Source organism: Myotis brandtii, unplaced genomic scaffold (assembly GCF_000412655.1).
Source record: "Myotis brandtii unplaced genomic scaffold, ASM41265v1 scaffold793, whole genome shotgun sequence".
NCBI lineage: Eukaryota > Metazoa > Chordata > Mammalia > Chiroptera > Vespertilionidae > Myotis > Myotis brandtii.
Window position 1 is genome coordinate 1,578,872 of NW_005371193.1, and position 20,277 is coordinate 1,599,148.

The window sequence follows — 20,277 nt, forward strand, 5'->3', positions numbered from 1 at the left end:
TGTCTCTCCCTTTGCTTTACTCTCTATCTAAAAATCAATTAAAAATATATATTAAAAAAAAAAAAGAGAGAAAAACTTGAATGATAAAATGGGTCTACTTCATTTAAAAGTAGATACCCTAAATAAATAAATAAATAAAATTAGATACCCTAGACATCTGTAATAATGTCAACAATAAAAATAAAATAAAAAATAAAATAAAATTAGATATCCTATCTTAAGAATTCTTTGGTTATTTATTCAGGTCATACTTGACTTTAAATACATTAAAAAATAAAATAATACTAATTTGTCTGATGTCAGGAATAACTATTTGAATCAGAAAGAATGCACATAGCACACTCATAGATCTATGATTATCTATGATGGGAAATCTCATGTATATGTATATATATTTTTTATTTCATGATGGAAGAGAAAGGGAGAGAGATAGAAACATCAATGGTGAGAATCATTGATTAGCTGCCTCCTACACACCCCCTACTGGGGATTGAGCCCACAACCTGGGCATGTGTCCTGACCGGGAATTGAATCGTGACCTCGTGGTTTATGGGTGAATGCTCAACCACTGAGCCACACTGGCCTGGCAGGGAAATCTTTTAACTAGATTGTAAGCTCCTAATAGAAGCCCTGTCTTATTCATTTCTTTATCCCAGCACCTAAAAGAAATTCTGTTTTATTTTGTATCAATGAATGAATGCCACTGGACCAAATGCAAGACTCTTCCTTAGTTATATCAGAACAATACAGCATGTCCTTTACCTTTCAACAAAAAAAAAACCATGCTTGATTGGGAGCCATACGGAAACAGGCTGCTGGTCAGGTGGATCCCTGATCTAGAACAGTCTATAGTTGGTGGATCCCTGATCCAGAACATGGCTGTCCAATAGAACTTTCTGTGTTGTAGTTACTGATTACTTGAAATGTGACTAGTGTAACTAAGGAAAAGAATCTTTAAATTTATTCATTTTAACTCTTTAAATAGTCACTTATAAGGTAGTGGCTACCATATTGGACAGTGCAGATCTAGAAAATTCACTGTGGAAGGAATAAAGCTTGAAACTTTTAGATTGCTTTACTTATATTGTATTTAACCATCTATTAGTCAGGAGTGTTCAGCTTGTCTTTTCATTTTCCCATTCTCCAGCTTACTCCATTTTTGTAATAAAATCTGGTGGGAAGATTTTCCAGAACAGCTTCCAGTTCTGACCATCCTTTCTCTCCTCATTGCAGTGAGGCTGAACTGGAGGAGGTGTTGACTTTTTATACTCAAAAAAACAAGTCTGCAAGCGTCTTCCTGGGGACTCACTCCAAAGGCTCTAAAAACAGCAACAGTTATTCTGATAGCGGAGCAAAGGGTGGTAAGTATGTTGGTTAATTCATGAAAAATAAGAAGAACAAGTGGAAAAATAAGAGATCTGCAAAGGAGAGCCAAGAATAATGTGCTGTCTAAGCAATGGTAGACGCCACGGTGGTGACATGTTACAGTGCCAGATGGGGGAGAAGGAGGCATTACATTACATTTTTGTGCTAAAGGCAGAAGAGGGACAGGAACTGATTTTTTTATGATAATTAACAGCAGAGAGCTTTTCAAGACAAATTAGTAGCCAACATTTAGTGATAGATCCTATTAATCTGCTGGACATGATCTTATTTTTTTACTTCCAAAAATCATATGGAGTAGGTGCTATTTTAAAACTTCTTTACAGATGAGAAAACGGAAGCCAAAAGAGACTGAGTAACTTGCTCAAGGATGCCCATCGCCATGCTGTGGGCCAGGAGTTTGAGCCTTCGCTTGCCTGACTCAAAGCATGTGCTCTTAATCTGTTTCTCTGCCTCTCCTAACGATATCTCACTTTTGTTACATTTTTTGCTTCCTCTAGCTCAGCGGTTCTCAACCTGTGGGTCGCGACCCCTTTGGCGGTTGAACGACCCTTTCACAGGGGTCGCCTAAGACCATCCTACATATCAGATATTTACATTACGATTCATAACAGTAGCAACATTACAGTTGTGAAGTAGCAACGAAAATAATTTTATAGTTGGGCCACAACATGAGGAATTGTATTTAAAGGGCCAGAAGGTTGAGAACCACTGCTCTAGCTCATCACCATTGGCATTAGGGGTAGGAGAATTCTTTGTTGTGTAGGACTGTTCCACACCTAGTGGGATGTTTAATATCCTTAATTCCATTCACTAAATTCCATTAAATTTTTTTCAGTCATTGTAGTAACCCAGAATGTTTCCACATGTTTCTAAAAGTTTTCAATGTTAGCGAACTCTATGATTGGGGATTTTGGAATTGATGTGGATCAAAGTATCTAGGTAACGTCACATGATTAAAAAAAGTAGCAGTGATATTCTGTTATAAACAGAGCTCTGTGCTTTAAATGTAAGATTCATTTAAAATTTAGATGAAAGTGTAAGATATAGTACTCAATAAACTAATTTTGTCAAGGAGTTAAATGGCAGATTCAAAGGTGGAGTTTTTTCCTGTTCTTTAGGCTAATATGGCAATGGCCAGGATAATTGGCCGTTTAAAATGTGAGTTTGTTTTCCCCAGAAAAGCAGTGTTAATGTTTTAAAAACTTTTTAGGTTCTGAGGCTAGTCCACAAAAGCCTATTTAGCTCACTGTATCACTGAATTATTCTATTACTAGACATTCTTCTGAGTTCAGTTCTCCTCTTGAGCTTTCTTAACTTACCTAAGTCCTGAAGCTAGTTTATTCATCTGTTCATTCACTCCTTCTAAATATTTTTATTGAGCATCTATTATGTGTCAGACATTGTGATAGTTGTAGGTATGCAGTGACCAGAACTGTCATACTCCTTCACTTTATGTAACATTTATTGTCTTTGGATGAAGTTGGAGGAATAAGTACAGGAAGAAGGTTGGTGGAAGTGTTGGGGAAGGGAGGCTCGGAAGTTCTCATATTGAGGTTGGGGTAGAGAAAAGTGTGTTAACCCAAGTAGGTGAGGGCCTAGATTGCAATTCAGAATATAAGTTCTCCCCTGGCAGTAATGGGGAAGCCCTAACAAAATGTACTGGCAGCATTATTCCTATTTGTATAAATGGGTCCTTGGGAATTCTGGAGTTTGTGTGTTAAGGACTTTATATAAGAAGATCTATACCTGTCTATACCTATCAAGAGTAATCAGAGGATGCCCTAGCCGGTTCGGTTCAGTGGTTAGAGTGTTGGCCCATGGACTGAAGGGTGGCTATTTTGATATTCTGGTCAAGGTCTCATAGCTCGGTCAGGGCACATAATCAATCGGAGGGGGAAATCTTGGGTGAGGATTAGCAAAAAAAAAAAAAAAGAAGAACCACCACCACCAGAGGGGCAAAAGGAAGGCCTCAACCAAGGAAACAGCAATATGACATTTGCTAATTTCTGGACTCATTTCAAACATGAGCACACAAATGTGTGATAGTATGACCATGGCTGATGGAGAGGAGAATTCATATGTCCTAATTCTTTCATTTTGAAAGATGATCTGTAAAATGACCTTTCTTAAGTTTTTCTATGAGCCTAGCCCTTGAGAAAGATTATGGAATATTCCCCTAAGTATATGAATAGTTCTGGCTGTCCTTTTTCAGAATTCTGTGGCAGAAAAACAAACAAACTAATTTGAGTGGAAATCTATTTTATTAGAGTTTTTATTTTGTTGTTGAATATACTGATCAACCTATCTCAAGTAAACTCACTTAGCTTATTGAAGTAAAGCCAAGGAGTTTAAGATACAGAGCTATTGGAATATCTAGGTGTCCGGCCAGCAAATATCAGGGCTGTTCTTTCTGTCTCTTGGTGGTTGCCCTGCTCCATACAAATTATGACCTCTTTGTTCCAGAGGGTCCCACCGGCCTGCTTGGTCTCTTGTTCCCATAGTCTGAGTTCTTGGCAGAGGCATCTGACTGTCCTTATTTTCTTTTCCAAGCATGTCCTAGCTTGCTGGCAGTCCATGGATGGCTGTCTGGGATTTAAATGTCTTTCCCTGGTTCCGTTAGCAGGAGCTGGGCTTTGGGGGTCATTGGGAATCATTTGATTGGTTGCCCACTCTAGAGAGAAGTGGGTCTGGCCATCCTTGGAAAAGTGTGGTTGAAATAGGATTGGTTTCTAGGGTTGGTTTATAGATGTTTTATATTTTTATAAACAAAATTGTATGTACTGACGCCCTAGCATTAGTAGGAGAGCCTAAGGTCAGTATTTTGGTCAGTATTTATCTTTTATTTCAGATCATCCTGAGACAATGGAAGACGTGAAAATAAAGCAGCCCAAACAGCAACAGGCAACAGAAATTCACTCTGATAAATTATCTCGTGAGTGCCTTCAGACTACGTAGACTTGCTGTTCACTGATAAATCCATAAAAGGGAAAAAGTCCTCAGATATTAAATGATTTGAGAGCAGGAGACATTACCCCAAAGAAGTTCCTTTTCTTTGTTCTTCCTTTTCCCTCAGAATTTCCTCTATAATCTACTGAGAACCTGTTTTCCTTCCAAGGAATTTCTCACTTTAGTGTTTAGAAATTCTGAGCACTTTTCTAGAAGGTTGAAAAGCAGAAGAAAGGTGTTAGCTGTCACTACCAGAAACTTTGTCTGATGCCCTAACATTTGTAAAACTTCTGCGCTGGTTAATGGAGCTAGTCCCAACTCCAGCTTTGAGAAAGAACTAAAAGCAAACTCTTTCTGTTGCCAGGTTATCTCCGCAGGCAAAATTTATTAAATTCATGATGAGTACTCACTAAAGTCTGTATTTTTCATGATTTCTGTTTCATGATAAGATTATGTTGATGCTTAAATATGTTTACTTCATGCTTTATTGTGATTATATGCCAGTTTTTCTTAAAATGATCTATTTTTTTGTTTTGTCTTGTTTTTGTTTTAATAGGACTTACCACTTCAGCAGAAAAAGAGACTAAATTAGTCTTTACAAATCCTTCCTCTGCTTCTTTTTCTGGTCCTGCTGCTAATCTTCTGCAGAAAGTTCCCAACAACCATTTGTCATCTATTATTACAACCTCTGACCTCGCACCAGGGCCTGGTCACCAAGCTTCTTTATCTCAGATTCCTCCAGCCATCCCCAGCATGCCTCACCAGCCAACAGTGTTGCTGAGCACAGTCCCTGACAGTGCTTCTCCCTCCATTCATCCTGGGACACAGAACGTACTAAGCCCCGCTGGCCAGCCACGCTGTCGATCAGGCAGTTACACCATTGGCCCCTTTTCCTCTTTCCAGAGTGCTGCACACATCTATAGCCAGAAACTGTCTCGTCCCTCTTCAGCAAAGGCAGGTGAGTGGGAAAATGAAAGGCAGCCTGCAGTGTCAGCTCCTCCCAGCCCCAGTAAGAAGAGAATGTCGTCTTTTCCCTTTGCCTTTTTTTTTTGTTGAAAGGTAAAGGACATGCTGTATTGTTCTGATATAACTAAGGAAGAGTCTTGCATTTGGTCCAGTGGCATTCATTCATTGATACAAAATAAAACAGAATTTCTTTTAGGTGCTGGGATAAAGAAATGAATAAGACAGGGCTTCTATTAGGAGCTTACAATCTAGTTAAAAGATTTCCCTGCCAGGCCAGTGTGGCTCAGTGGTTGAGCATTCACCCATAAACCACGAGGTCACGATTCAATTCCCGGTCAGGACACATGCCCAGGTTGTGGGCTCAATCCCCAGTAGGGGGTGTGTAGGAGGCAGCTAATCAATGATTCTCACCATTGATGTTTCTATCTCTCTCCCTTTCTCTTCCATCATGAAATAAAAAATATATATACATATACATGAGATTTCCCATCATAGATAATCATAGATCTATGAGTGTGCTATGTGCATTCTTTCTGATTCAAATAGTTATTCCTGACATCAGACAAATTAGTATTATTTTATTTTTTAATGTATTTAAAGTCAAGTATGACCTGAATAAATAACCAAAGAATTCTTAAGATAGGATATCTAATTTTATTTTATTTTTTATTTTATTTTTATTGTTGACATTATTACAGATGTCTAGGGTATCTAATTTTATTTATTTATTTATTTAGGGTATCTACTTTTAAATGAAGTAGACCCATTTTATCATTCAAGTTTTTCTCTCTTTTTTTTTTTTAATATATATTTTTAATTGATTTTTAGATAGAGAGTAAAGCAAAGGGAGAGACAAAGAGAAACATACCCCCTACTGGGGATGGAACCCGTAACCCGGGCATGTGCCCTGACCAGGAATCAAACCAGCAACTTTTCAATGCATGGGACAACGCCCAACCAAATGAATCATACAATTGGTGGTTTCTGTGAATGGCTTCTTTCACTTACCATAATCTTTTCATGACTCATCCATATTGTAGTATGTATTGGTATTTCATTTATTTTTATGGTTGAATAATATCCCATGGGATAGATGTACCACATTTTTTATCTATTTATTTCACTTTTTGGCTATTATGAATAATGCTTCTATGAACATTCATGTACAAGTTTTTGTGTGGACCTACGTTTCCAGTTCTGTTGGATGTAAGCTTAGGTGTAGAATTGCTGGGTTACATGGTAACTTTATAGTTCCTCTTTTTGAGGAACTTCCGGCCTGTTTCCAAAGGGATTATACCATTTTACCACCAGCAGTGTGTGAAGGTTTCAATTTCTCCACATCCTTGCCAACACTTATTATGTCCTGTATTTTTTATTTTACCCATCCTGGTAGGTTTGAGGTAGTGTATTTGTGTGGTCATCATTTGCATTTCTCTAGTGACTAATGATGTTGAGCATCTTTGCATGTGCGTAGTGGTCATCTATATATCTTCTTCGGGTAAGTGTCTATTCAAATACTTTGCCCATTTTAAAATTGGGATATTATCTTTTTGTTGAGTTGTAAGTGTTCTTTATATATTTTCAGGTACAAGTCCTTTGTCAGATACTTTATTCACAAAGATTTTCTCATATTCTGTTGGCCGTGTTTTCATTTCCTTGAAGCATAAAAGTTTTAAATTTTAATGAACTCTAATGTACATATTTTCTTTTCTTACTTGTGTTTTTGGTATCATATCTGGAAAAACTATTGCCTAACCCAAGGTTACAAAGATTTATACAGGGTGGGGCAAAAGTAGGTTTATAGTTGTGAGTACATGAAATACAGCTTATTCTTGTAATATTATTTATTAATTATATTATTTTCCATACTAACAACTGTAAACCTACTTTTGCCCCACCCTGTATATATGTTTCTCTAAGAGTTTTATATATAGGCTGTTACATGTAGGTCTTTTATCCATTTTGAGTTCATTTTTATGCATGATATGGTATAAGAGTCTAACTTCATTTTTTTTGCATGTGGATATTCAGTTGTCCCTTTCCATTTGTTGAAAGAGTATCATTTCCATGTTGAATTGCTTTGGCAATCCTAGCAAAAATCCTTTACTCAAAAATGTAAGGGTTTATTTCTAGATTTTCAGTTCTATTCCACTGATATATACATTTGTCCTTATGTCAGTACCACACTGTCTGTAGCATTGTAGTAAATTTGAAATCACCAAGGATGGTTCTTCCAATTTTGTTCCTTTTTATATTGCTTAGTCTATTTTTGGATCTCTTGCACTTTCATATAAACTTTTGGATAACCTTGTCAGTTTTTGTAAAACCAGACAGGTGGGATTTTGATAGGTATTGAATTTAATCTGGAGATTAGTTTGGGGAAAATCTTAACATCAGTCAGTTTTTAAATGCTTTAGTGTTATCCATGTTAATGTGAGTGACAGCTAAACTATGTTTTGTAAATAGCCAATCTGTTTCCTTTTTGTTTGTTGGTTTGTTTGTTGTGTTAATCCTCACCCAAGGGTATTTTCCCTATTTTTTTTTTTTTTTAGAGAGAGTGGAAGGGAGGGACAGGGGAGAGAGAGGAGAGAAACATTGATATAAGAGAGACACATTGGTTAGTTGCCTCCCATACAAGGATTGAACCTTAACCAGGAATTGAACCCGAGGCCCTTCAGTGCACGGGCTGACAATCTAACCACAGAGCACACCAGCCAGGGCACCAATCTGTTTCTTAATCAGTATCTGATTTCAAATGAAACGAATATTAAATATGTGGCTTGAATTAGAAATATTAAGTGGGTTATTTTAGTAAGTCATAAATATGAATATGTGTCTGTGCTAATTCTATGTGATTATTATTATGATTTAATCTTCTAAAATCAGTAATAATAATAATAATGTTCTGATTTGAACTTTTTTCTCTCATGTGAGAAATTCAGTAATGTCAGTGTTTCCAATACCCTGTGTTATCATTAAAACTTGTTTTTTCACCCTCCTTTTTTTTTTATTTTTCTCAGGTATAAGGAAACAAAAGCTCTAGTCAGTTCAAAAATGTTTTCTCATTTCTATTGTGATTTCTTTTACCCATAGATTGATTATATTTATTATTTAGTTTTTATATAATTGACATTCTCTACTTTTCCTAATTGGCTTTTAACTTTTTTCCACTGTAGTCAAGAACATACTCTGAATGGCTTAAATAGTATAAACAACAATATATAGTCAGCAACAATACAGTAGACAGCAATAATAGCCTGTCAGTGATGCGAGTCAAATTTTTCTATGGTTATTGAGTAGTTTGGGAATGAGATTAATATATTATTAAACTTTAGACTTTTTATTTTTTAAATTTGTTTTAATTACAGTTGATATACAATATTAATTTCAGGTGTACAACATAGTGATTCAGCATTTATATATCTTGCAAAGTGATCACAATGCTACTCCTAGGCATATACACAAGAGTTCTTCCACATATGCACCAGGAGACGTATGCAGGATGTATGCCGCACCGTCTATAATTGCAATGAGCTTGAAACAACTAGGATATCTAATGGGGGAATAGAAAAAGAACTTGTAGTGTACTTGCAAAATGGAATACCAAGCAGCAAATAAAATTAATAAATTTTAGCTATACTTAGAAAGGATGAATCTTGGGCGTATGGTAATGAATAACAAAAGCAAGTCCAAGGAAACCACTACAGTAAGGTTTACATTTTTGTAGAACTCAAAAACAAGCAAAATTAACTGGTGTTGAGTATGTGTACACACAAATGCATACATAAATACATAATATAAAGTTACATTTTTTGAAAGGAAGGGAATACATGGTAAAGGGAGGCAAGGGATCAGGACCACCTGGGTTGATGCACACTTATTGGTGATGTGGCCTGAGTTGATAATAAGTTCACAGGTGTTCACTATAATATGCTGTATGGGTTATACATCTGTTATAAATAATATTTTGTATGTATCCCATAATAAACAGAATATTTAGATTTTTAAAAGCAATGACACCAAATCATATATACAGAATGATCACAGTTATAGAAGCATTAGTATGACAGAAAGAAAACACATTACAGTGTTTCTACTTTTTGGATTTTTAAATTTTTTTCAATAAGATGTGTGAATTTTAGTATAGAAAAAAATATGAACCTTGATTTTATATTAAAGAATTTCTTTCTTGCCAGAATTTCAGTGTTCAAAACTAATAGGACTCTGATCTCAGAGCTTTGTTGGAAGGATTGTGGATGACTTGACAGTGGATGCCATAGACTACGGCAAGTACAGTCACACAAGAAAAAACAAGAATTATAATCATGCATTTCGAGGCTACATTTTTGTTCAGATTAGTAAATTCTAGGATTGGTTATTTCCACTACACAGGATGAAATTCTTTCTTATGAAACTATCATAGAGAGCAAAAACACATTAATAAATGCATGCAACAATTTGGCAGGAGGAAGAATTTTTAGGGTATAGTAAGGATTTCTTTTTATTTTTGTGAGCATTGGAAGATAGTGTCTTCTCCTTACGTTGTCAGTAAAGTAATCTGGCTGAGGTTTCTCTGTCACCATCTTGTTTTAATTTTATTTTTACATGTGTAAAAACTTTTTTTTTTTTTTTTAGCAGGTTCAGGCCATGCAAATAAGCAGCATTCAGGAGTAGCCAAAATGCAAAAGGAAGGAGAAGATGTTCCTTCATATAGCAGGCGGTACAACCAAAGCATGGTTACAGCTGAACTTCAGCGGCTAGCCGAGAAGCAGGCGGCGAGGCAGTACTCGCCCTCCACTCACATCAGCCTCCTCACCCAGCAGGTACGCACGGTTTGGGGTGCCAGAGGGCTCTTTGGAACTGACACGGGAGTGATGACAGGGTACTCTGTCCTTCTCTGTCCTTACTGATTCCTATATACTGACGCCAGTTGAATGAGTATTAGCTGGTTTTGAACTAAAGAGTTCTTCAACTTGAAAGAAAATGAGTTTCTGTTACACTTATTGCAAAGTCAAGTTGCAACTGCTGTTGATGTACTTATTTCATGGATCTTTAAAAATAACTTTTATAGGATCTTTTAAAATAACTTTTTAATTTGGTAACATTTTCTAGTGAATTCTAGTCTTACAAATCTTTTTACCAGAATGCCATAACATTACCTTTACTTTTCTTTTCTTTTTTATTGTACCGTCTTTGATCTTGTGATCTCGGGATGTTTTATGGGTACTGATTAATGAAGTATTTCAGTACACCCTTCTCCTACACATGTTATTCTCCCCATTTCACAGGTGGGGAAAACTGATGCTGAAAGAAATGATATATTTAAGGTCATCTGGAAAGCTGGCTAGGTAGAAATAGATACCAGGATTTTGGCTTTTAAGTTAAATAGATAATAACAAGCTTACAACACAATGAGATTAGGTGAAACTTTCAAGAACTTTGGGATTCTTTTTTCCCCTCCTCGCTGTGGTATTTAACTGAAAGTAGAAGCCATATCTTCTCCTTTTCCTTAAAGCAAAATGGCATCAAAGTCCTCCAAAAAAAAATGATCATAACTTAACCCCACAGTTATATTTTCCTCTCTCTCTGTTGTGTCAAATTCCTTAAATGGTGGCAACTCTGTAATGATATCAAGTCTAGAAAACGTGAAGCTGTACTTTAAGTACATATTCAATGTAGGCAACACACTGCTCCCTGGTGGTGCCCTACTTCTCTGTTTAAAATTTAGGACCAAAATGAAAGGTAAGCTTTAGCTGTACTTCAGCGTCACCCCAGTATGGGAGAAAGTAATTGGTTTTCTTTTTCAAATCTCTAATAGTTTGAAGGAAGGAAGAGGGAGAGACCCAATGTGAAACAGAAAGCAGACTCTTATAATGGCAATGTTGAGAATTGAAGGGAGTTAGATAGTTAGACTTTAGTGATAGAACAGTGGGAAGAGGGAATAGAATATCACGCCCATAGTAGAGTGGGAAGGAATTTTGAAATGTGAAGTGGCTATGAGGAAGGGAGAAAGGGGCCAGTGATCTGCTACACATCTTTTCATTGGCTCATTGACTATAATATGTTTCCAATTTATAAATGAGCAGCTAGAAGCACCAAAGCATTAAAATTTTTTCTTTGCGAGTGTAGTAAAGAAACATAGCCAAGCCCTAACTGGTTTGGCTCAGTGGATGGAGCGTTGGCCTGTGGACTCAAGGGTCCCGGGTTCGATTCCGGTCAAGGGCATGTACCTTGGTTGCAGGCACATCCCCAGTAGGGGGTGTGCAGGAGGCAGCTGATCGATGTTTCTCTCTCATCAATGTTTCTAACTCTCTATACCTCTCCCTTCCTCTCTGTAAAAAATCAATAAAATATATTTTTTTAAAAACATAGCCAATATTGGTATTTACATATTTTCCACTTGTGTCATTTGGTGGATTGCAAACCTTGCAGAATGACAGGATCCTGATCTTGTGGGACTCTTAGGTGAGGGTATTATAATTGGAAAGTTTTCTTTCATCAGTCCATCTTCCTCAGCTAAGAAGAATTTCAGTGCCAGTGAATTTAAAAGTCCATCAGACTCCTCTTTGTAGGGCTCTGAACTTGCCATTAGATGTCAGTCTTAGCGTTTGGAGTCTTGGTAATAGTCTGGTTAGTGCTTAGAGCAGTGCTGAGGGAGGTGCTGTAGTATCTAATGAGCAGGGTGGAGTAGTGGGAAGAGAGTTGAGTTGGCCATCTAAAGACCTGCCTTCTGTCACTGACTAGCTGTGTGATTTTGGAAAATTCACTCAACTTCTCTCAACCTCGGGTTCTTTATTTGTTGTTGGGGAAAATAGAACAGCACCATTTTCTGGAAAATCATTTTATATTGTCCACAGTTTCAATTATTTAGCCCATTAAAGTTTTTAGTGGCAGTCCTGGCCGGGTGGCTCAGTTGGTTGGAGTGTTGTCCTGTACACCAAAAAGTTATGGGTACGATTCCCGGTCAGGGCACATACCGGGTTCAATCCCCAGTCGGGGCAGGAGGCAATCAATGTTTCTTTCTCACATTGATGTTTCTCTTTTCTCTCTCTCCCTCTTTCTCTCAAATCAATAAACATTTTCGTTTCTCTCTCCCTCTTTCTCTCAAATCAATAAACATTTTCTTGGGTGAGGATAAAAAAAAAAGTTTTTAGTGGCATTCTCCATAAAATTTTTTTATTCAGATGTTTTTTTTTAATTTATTCATTCAAAAACATTTTATTAAGTTCTTACGAGTGTTCCAGGCTTGGGCACCAATCTGTGGGAATGATAGAAGACAGTCCTCAGCATGAACTAACTTCCATTCTGATTAGTGGTGTTGGAGGACAGGGAGCCAGCAGGGACCAGCTAGGATGGAAGCTGGATGAGAAGACAAGGGCTGATTCACAGAGAGCTTTGAATGCTCCTTGCAGGAACTCACTCTTCATTTCAAAGTTGACTGGGAGCCATAGAGACCATTAGCTGGATTCCTCAGGCAGCTGGGAGGAGGATGGATGAGGCATTGTCACCCCTTTCTCTCCCTGCTCACCGATGAAGATGCAGAGGAAGAGTAAACTAGCCAAAAGTAAAGAAGCAAAGTACTCTGACAACCCAAAAACTTGATAATAAAACTTTGAGTTACCCAGAATTTACATTAAAGGCTAGATTCTTAGGAATCCGTATAAAAACAAACCTCATTTACCTTGTCATTGCTTTTACTACTACTACTGCTATGCCTGAACTTTGTTTATGGCTTAGAACACATGAGAATATCAAACTTGCCTGACCACAGGAGTAGCCACAGTGGCCACTTCAGAAATATTTGTGCCAGCTCAAGTATGCTTGAAGTTAGAAGAGATACATGTTCTTTTGTTTTGTTTTTGTTAATCCTTCCCCAAAGATAGTTTTCATTGGTTTTTAGAGAGAGTGGAAGGGAGGGGGAGAGACAGGAAGAGAGAATCAATGTGAGAGAGATACATCAATTGGTGGCCTCCCATATGTGCCCTGACCATAGCCAGGGATCAAGCCTGCAATGGAGGTATGTGCCCTTGGGAGGTACATGCCCTTGACCAGAATTGAACCTGGGGCCCTTCAGTTAGCTGGCCAATGCACTCTCCACTGAGCCAAACCAGCTAGGGCAAGATACATATTCTTTTTTTAAAATATTTTATCGATTTTTTTACAGAGAGAAAGGGAGAGGGATAGAGAGTTAGAAACATCGATGAAAGAGAAACATCGATCAGCTGCCTCCTGCACACCTCCTACTGGGGATGTGCCCGCAACCAAGGTACATGCCCTTGACCAGAATCGAACCTGGGACCTTTCAGTCTGCAGGCTGACGCTCTATCCACTGAGCAAAACCAGTTAGGGCAAGATACATATTCTTAATGTACGATTATTCAACAAATACCTTCCAAGTCTGAACAGAAGGCAGATTCCATTTAGGTCTTTCCCTTGTCATGTGAGAGGCTGGTTATTTGGGGAGGATGGGAGCCTCTGGAAAGCAGTGTGTACTCCCTGAAAGCAAGGTTTTCCACAAGCATCTTTCCCCTGTGGTGGGGGAGCGCTGCAGTAGCTGGCAGGGTGCTGGGGTGGAGCTGGGTGTGAGGTCTCACTATCTCTGCCTCACTCAGTGCTGGGAGAGGTGTTCTTTACAACTGCGGCGCTCTGCACAGACGCAGCCCCTGTGGTCACTGCCATGAGTGCACAGAAGAATGTGGCCAATCAGCCCAGCTCTGTGGTGAGGAGGGGAGGCAGCGAATCGGAGGGAGCAGTGGCCCTCTCTGTGCGGCGCGTGTGAGATTTCAGGACCCAGCTATCATTAGGAGCAGCTCCAGCTCTTCCCGCCTGGGAGTTTAATCAAAGGGATAACAGCAGACCACCCAGGCGAGGGCTCCGGCAGTCTCTGTTCCCCAGCCAGCCAGTGCCCGGGATGTGGCCAGGCCTCCTGGAAATGTGCTGACAGATACATAGGAGGGAGGAGACACGATTTGCTTCTCACATTTTTCATTTCGATGGAGAGTAGAAAAGAAAACCATTTAATTTCATTTTTTGCTCCTTGCCCTGATACTTCCCTGCCTAGTCCTAGAGAAGGATATATGCTTAGGAATAGAATGTTTATATGCTTAGGTATGGAATGCTTGGTTCACACCAGTCCTCATTCACTCTCACTCATTCATATGCATTGAAAGAATTCACAAAGGAATTTATTTTTTTCATTTCTTTTGCTGTAGCAGCTACCATTGTCGTCTTGCTGATTTATTCATGGTCCACAGTAGACCTTGAGTGAATCTCGATTTCACAAATTCCAATTTGAAAGTGAGATTGGCAGAAAGGAGCTAAATGTTTGACCTGGTTACAAATGTCCTTTAGGATCGAGGCGGGTGACACTCATTTTACCCCCAGCCAGGGGCCTTTGGCCCCCAGACTTCCTTCCTGCCTCCTCAGCTCATCTGGACACACTTGAGTGCCTGTACATTGTGTTTGGATTTTGTGGTTGGCTAAGCCTAACTCCTTTGGTTCTATATGCTTTCTGGTACTTCTTTGCATCATATACATTACTCTTCATTCCTAGAAATGAAAAAGCAGACACCCTTGAGTCAGTGAGACCTTGGGCAAGTTACTTAACCTCCTTGTGCCTTGACTTGCTTCTTGGTAAGATAGAATAATTTTAATATCAGGACACTCCCTTCCTGGATCCCTGTGCCTCTGCTCTAAGACCTAGTTCCCATTGATCTCATCTAATTCCCTACGTCTTCTGTGTCTCTCAAAGCTTTAAGCCCCCAATTTTTCTTAATTCCTTGGCCTACTGCATGGTCTTCTGTTCTAAAATAACTTTTCTTTTGCTGTCCACCCCCTCAAGCTCTTGTCATCCCTGAACTGCTAAATTTCTTTTGAAGGAACACCCTCTTGCTGCCCTCAGTCCTCCCCGACCCCTTACTCTTGCAGTCTAACTTCATCTCTGACCATTTTGTCCAACTCTCTCTCACTGGTCACTGATGACCTTGAAAATGCCAGCTTCGGTCACCTGTTTTTAATTCTCATTCTCCTTTAGCGTGTGGCACTGTGATTGACCACCTCCTACCTGAAGCTTCCCTTAGCATCTTCAACCCTTTAATAATTCCTTTGAGAGCTCTTTTCTTCCTGCTGGAAAGATTGCGTTTTCTATGTGTTTTTAAGCCACTGGTATATGGACCTCAGTTATGAGAACAGGCACTGGGGAACCTCTGGGTCAACAGCAGAGTCTCTGGTGGAAGAGGTGGGTGATGCCTGGGCATCCACCTCTCTCTGCTCTTCACCGCATCCTCCAGTTATCTCTGAATTCCAGGCTCAGCGGAACTTTTTCCTCTCTCTGTAGTGTCTCTTCTCATAGCTCCACCTGGTACTGTTCCGTGGATTTCTCCCAAATATGTATCTTTTAGTTTGAACCTCTTTGCTGAGTGCCAGGTCTAAATTTCCAGCTGCCTGCTAGACTCTTCCACCTAACTGTATTACCAGCGTTAAAATATTCAACATATTTTTAAAATATTCAAAAATACTTAATATATCTAAAACCTACTCTTGTCCCTTTTTCCTCTCTATGTTAGTCGACATTGCGATTTCTCTAGGAATTTAGGTAAGGAGCTTTGATTTATCATTGTCTCTCTTTGCTTCCTTATTCTCTCTAAACGTCCAGGCAGGTTGCCATGTCTTGTTGATTCTGACTTTAGAATGTCTCTGATATTTATCTTCTCTGTTTCACTTTTATATCTACCGTCCTGCTTAAGGCCTTAATTATCTCTCAACTGGACAGCTGCAATTACCTCCTAAATGGCCTCCCAGCCAGCCTCTCTCTTAGTCACCCTAGTCTTTGCTCTAAAGGAATCTTTCTAAATCATAAGTCTGATAATAGTACTCCTCTGCTCAAGAATCTCGAGGGGCTTCCTGTGATCTATAATGTGAAGCCCAAGCTATTAAATGTTATTCAAAGCCTTAATTTAGAATCTGGCTCCAGGCTACTCTCTAGTCTGTCTCTCTCCCATCACACATTCTTTTGTGAAGTTCAACCAGAATTTCTCTTGGTCTCTGTACCTCACTGTATGCTATCTTCTCAAGGGAAATGTTCCCCAGTCACCATGTCTAATCTTAGACATCCGTCCAGGCTCAGCATAGATGCCACTTCACTCATATGCATGCCATTTTGCTCAGCCCACTGTGTATGTCCAGATAGCTCTCTCCCTTAATAGTCAGCCAGCTCTTTGAGGGCAGTCTCCTTTGCTGCCTCAGAACCTGACTCAAGGATGATACTCAATGAATGTGTTGATTTTACAGGAATGTAAATTATTTGATTGAGTAGGGGGACCATGTCCACTTTTTGACCAATTTTCCCCCCACCTGGATGTAGAAGTACTTAGTACATTTTAAAAAATAAATAATTGAATCTTGCCCAGCTGGTGTGGCTCAGTGGTTGAACATGGACCTATGAACCTGGAAGTCATGGTTCGATTCTCAGTCACGGCACATGCCTAGGTTGCAGGCTAATTCCCCAGATTGGGGCATGTGGGAGGCAGCCGATCAATGATTCTCTCTCATCTTTCCTTTCTTTCTCCTTTCCTCTCTCTGAAATCAATAAAAATGTATTTTTAAAAATAAAGTAGTGAATCTTGAAGAAGGCATTGCTGCCCCAGCTAGAAGTCTTCTGTCCATTTTCTATACTCCTTTAGCCCTTCATTCATCACTCTCTATAAGAAATCTATTATACTTATTATACATCTCTTTCCTGTTGAGTTATAAACTACACTAGAGGCCCAGTGCACAAAAACTTGTGCACTCGGGAGGGTCCCTCAGCCCGGCCTGTGCCCTCTCGCAGTCTGGGACCCCTCAGGAAATGACCACCTGCTGGCTTAGGCCAACTCCCCAGGTATTGGGCCTAAGCTGGCAGTCAGACATCCCTCTGGCAGCCCAGGAGCCCTCGGGGGATGTCCACTTGCCAGTGGGGAGCAGGCCTAAGCTGCAGTCGGACATCCTTAGCACTGCTGAGGAGGCGGGAGCGGCTCCCACCACCACCGCTGTACTGGCAGGCGTCAGCCTGGCTTGTGGCTGAGCAGAGCTCCCCCTGTGGGAGCACACTGACCCCCAGGGGGCAGCTCCTGCATTGAGCGTCTGCCTCCTGGTGGTCAGTGTGTGTCATAGTGACCAGTGATTCCCAGTCACTCTGCTGTTAGGGTCAATTTGCATATTACCTTTTTATTATATAGGATAGAGGCCTGGTGCATGGGTGGGAGCCGGCTGGTTTGCCCTGAAGGGTGTCCCAGATCAGGGTAGGAGTCCCACTGGGGTGCCTGGCCAGCCTGGGTAAGGGGCTGAGGGCCTTTTTCAGGCTGGCCACACCCCCTTCAGGGTGGGGGTCCCCGCTGGGGTACCTGGCCAGCCTGGGTAAGGGGCTGAGGGCCTTTTTCAGGCTGGCCACACCCCCTTCAGGGAGGGGGGTCCTGCTGGGGTGCCTGCCCAGCCAAGATGAGTGGCTGATGGCTGTTTGCAGGCTGGCCACACCCCCTTCAGGGTGGGGGTCCACGCTGGGGTGCCTGGCCAGCCTGGGTGAGGGGCTGATGGCTGTTTGCAGGTTGGCCACAGCCCCTTCAGGGTGGGGGTCCCCACTGGGGTGCCTGGCCAGCCTGGGTGAGGGGCTGAGGGCCATTTTCAGACTGGCCACATCCCCTTCAGGGTGGGGGTCCCCGCTGGGGTACCTGCCTGGCCAGTCTGGGTGAGGGGCTGATGGCTGTTTGCAGGCTGGCCAAGGCCCCCAGTGGGGACCCTCACCCCATGAGGGTGTGGCCATCCTAGGTGAGGGGCTGGTGGCTGTTTGCAGTCTGGCCAAGCCCCTTCAGGGTAGGGGTTCCCTGCTGGGGTTCCTGGCCAGCCTGGGTGAAGGACTGATGGCTGTTTGCAGGCTGGCCAAGGCCCCCAGCCACCCAAGCTCTCAGTGGAGGCTGGCTGGAAGCAGGTATCTGGGATTTATTTAGCTTCTATAATTGAAACTTTGTTGCCTTTTGCGGAGGCCACAGCTGGCCAGAGCAGGCGGGAAGCTTGGCTTCCTCCATCGCTGGGGCAACCAAGCCTCCTGCTTGCTCCAGCTCTGTGGCTGCCGGCCACCATCTTGGTTGGGTTAGTTTGCATATAGATGCTCTGATTGGCTGGTGGGCGTGGCTTGGGTGTAGCGAAGGTACAGTCAATTAGCATCTTTGTCTTTTATTTGTGTAGATGATGGCAATTCTTTCTAACCTTCTCCTAGCACAGCACCTTGCACTTGGTAGGTACTTATCACATGCAAGCTAAATTGAAAAGAATTTTTCTATATTTTGTCGGTTTTTATATTTTTTTAAACAATTGCTCTCCATTTTAAAAATTGATGAGACCATACCTGCCCTTCATAAAAAAGCAGCTGACATTAGTTGAATGTCTACTTTAGTTATAGGCACTGTGCCAAGCACTTCATAAGTATTCTCTCTTTAACCGTATGAGGTACATATTTTTTTTTTACAGATGAAGAAATTAGAAGCTTAGAGAGTAAGTGACTGCTGTGGTCACACAAATGAAAAGTGACTGATCAGGACTCAAATCCAGGTCTGTCTGATTCCCTGCTCTTTCCCTTTGTGCATTTCTGCCTCTTCCTGTTTGAATAAGGACTCTAACCTCTCATCAGACTAAAATGACTGAGCTTAGTACTGAGAGCCTGTGGTTCTTGTGACATTGCCCGGAGTTGTAGCCATGTCAGTGCGTGAGCCTGCAGAGAGGACGGTATGAATGCAGATTTAGACAAATTCGTATTCATGTCGGTCCAAATGCTTCTTAACCTTTCTGGAGTCAGAGATCCCTTTGAGAACTGAATGAAAACTGTATTCTTTCTCCTGAAAAAAATGTACACTCAAACTTAGGAATTTGCATTAATTTCAAATGGTTTATAGAAATTCTCCCAACTAGGTTCCTATTGATGCCCAATAAACCCAGGGTCTGCAAGAACCTCTCAAAACTTTTAGGTCAGATATGGCTATTAATATTAATGATTTGGCCCAAAATGATTGTTCCAAATTTGTAGTCATCCTTGCTTCACACATCTTACCTAATAATAGACAAACATGTAAATTGACCATCCCTCTACTACACTCACCAGCCAATCAGGAGAGTATGCAAATTAACCCAACAAAGATGGTGGTTAATTTGCATACACAGGCGCGGAGCGAAGACTGAAGGCTCCGGCCAGAGCAGCAAAGACTGAAGGCTGAAGAGGCTTCGCTTCTCCGCTGCGGCTGGAGCAAAGGCCTGCTGGGTCCCGGCCGGAGGAAAACCGGTGCCAGCAGCCAGGAAAAGGAAGGCCTATTGCATGAATCTCTTCGTGCAACGGGCCTCTAGTTTTATATATTTAGTGATATGTTCCCCACCAGGCTATCTTCAGTGCTCAAAAGAATGCCACTCACAGAGTAGGTGTCTGATAAATATTTGTTGAATTAATGAAATAATCTTTTGAATCCCCATCTCTGGGCCTTATCAGACAAGAATTATCTAAGATTTTTATTGACTACTAGAGGCCCGGTGCACAAAAATTTGTGCACTCGGGGGGCGGGGGGAGGGAGGTCTCCCAGCCCGGCCTGTGCCCTCTCGCAGTCTGGGACCCCTCGGGAGATAACGACCTGCTGGCTTAGGCCTGCTCCCGGGTGGCAGAGGGTAGGCCCAATCCCTAAGTGCAGCCCCTGGTCAGGCTCAGAGCAGGGCCGATTGGGGAGTTGGGGCGCCGCCCCGTCATGCACAGAGCAGGGCAGATCGGGAGGTTGCAATGCCACCCTCAGTCACGCTCAGGGTAGGGCCGATTGGGGGGTTGGGGCACTGCCCCCTGTCACACTCAAGGCAGGGTCGATGGGGAGGTTGCAGCGCCACCCCCTGTCACTCACAGAGCAGGACCAATCAGGGGGTTGGGGCGCTGCCCCCTGTCACTCACAGAGCAGGGCCCATCAGGGGGGTTGGGGC

At 41.2% G+C, this 20,277-nt stretch overlaps 1 protein-coding gene across 1 annotated transcript in view; it reads left to right on the forward strand.

Annotated features, from left to right (window-relative positions):
* TTLL5 (tubulin tyrosine ligase-like family member 5) overlaps window positions 1-20,277 on the forward strand; it is a 235,864-nt gene that overhangs the window by 122,335 nt on the left and 93,252 nt on the right. Inside the window, exon 28 of the mRNA XM_014531193.1 lies at window positions 9,934-10,121. Within this exon, the coding sequence (XP_014386679.1) occupies window positions 9,934-10,121 (188 nt within the window). The remainder of the gene's footprint in view (window positions 1-9,933; window positions 10,122-20,277) is intronic.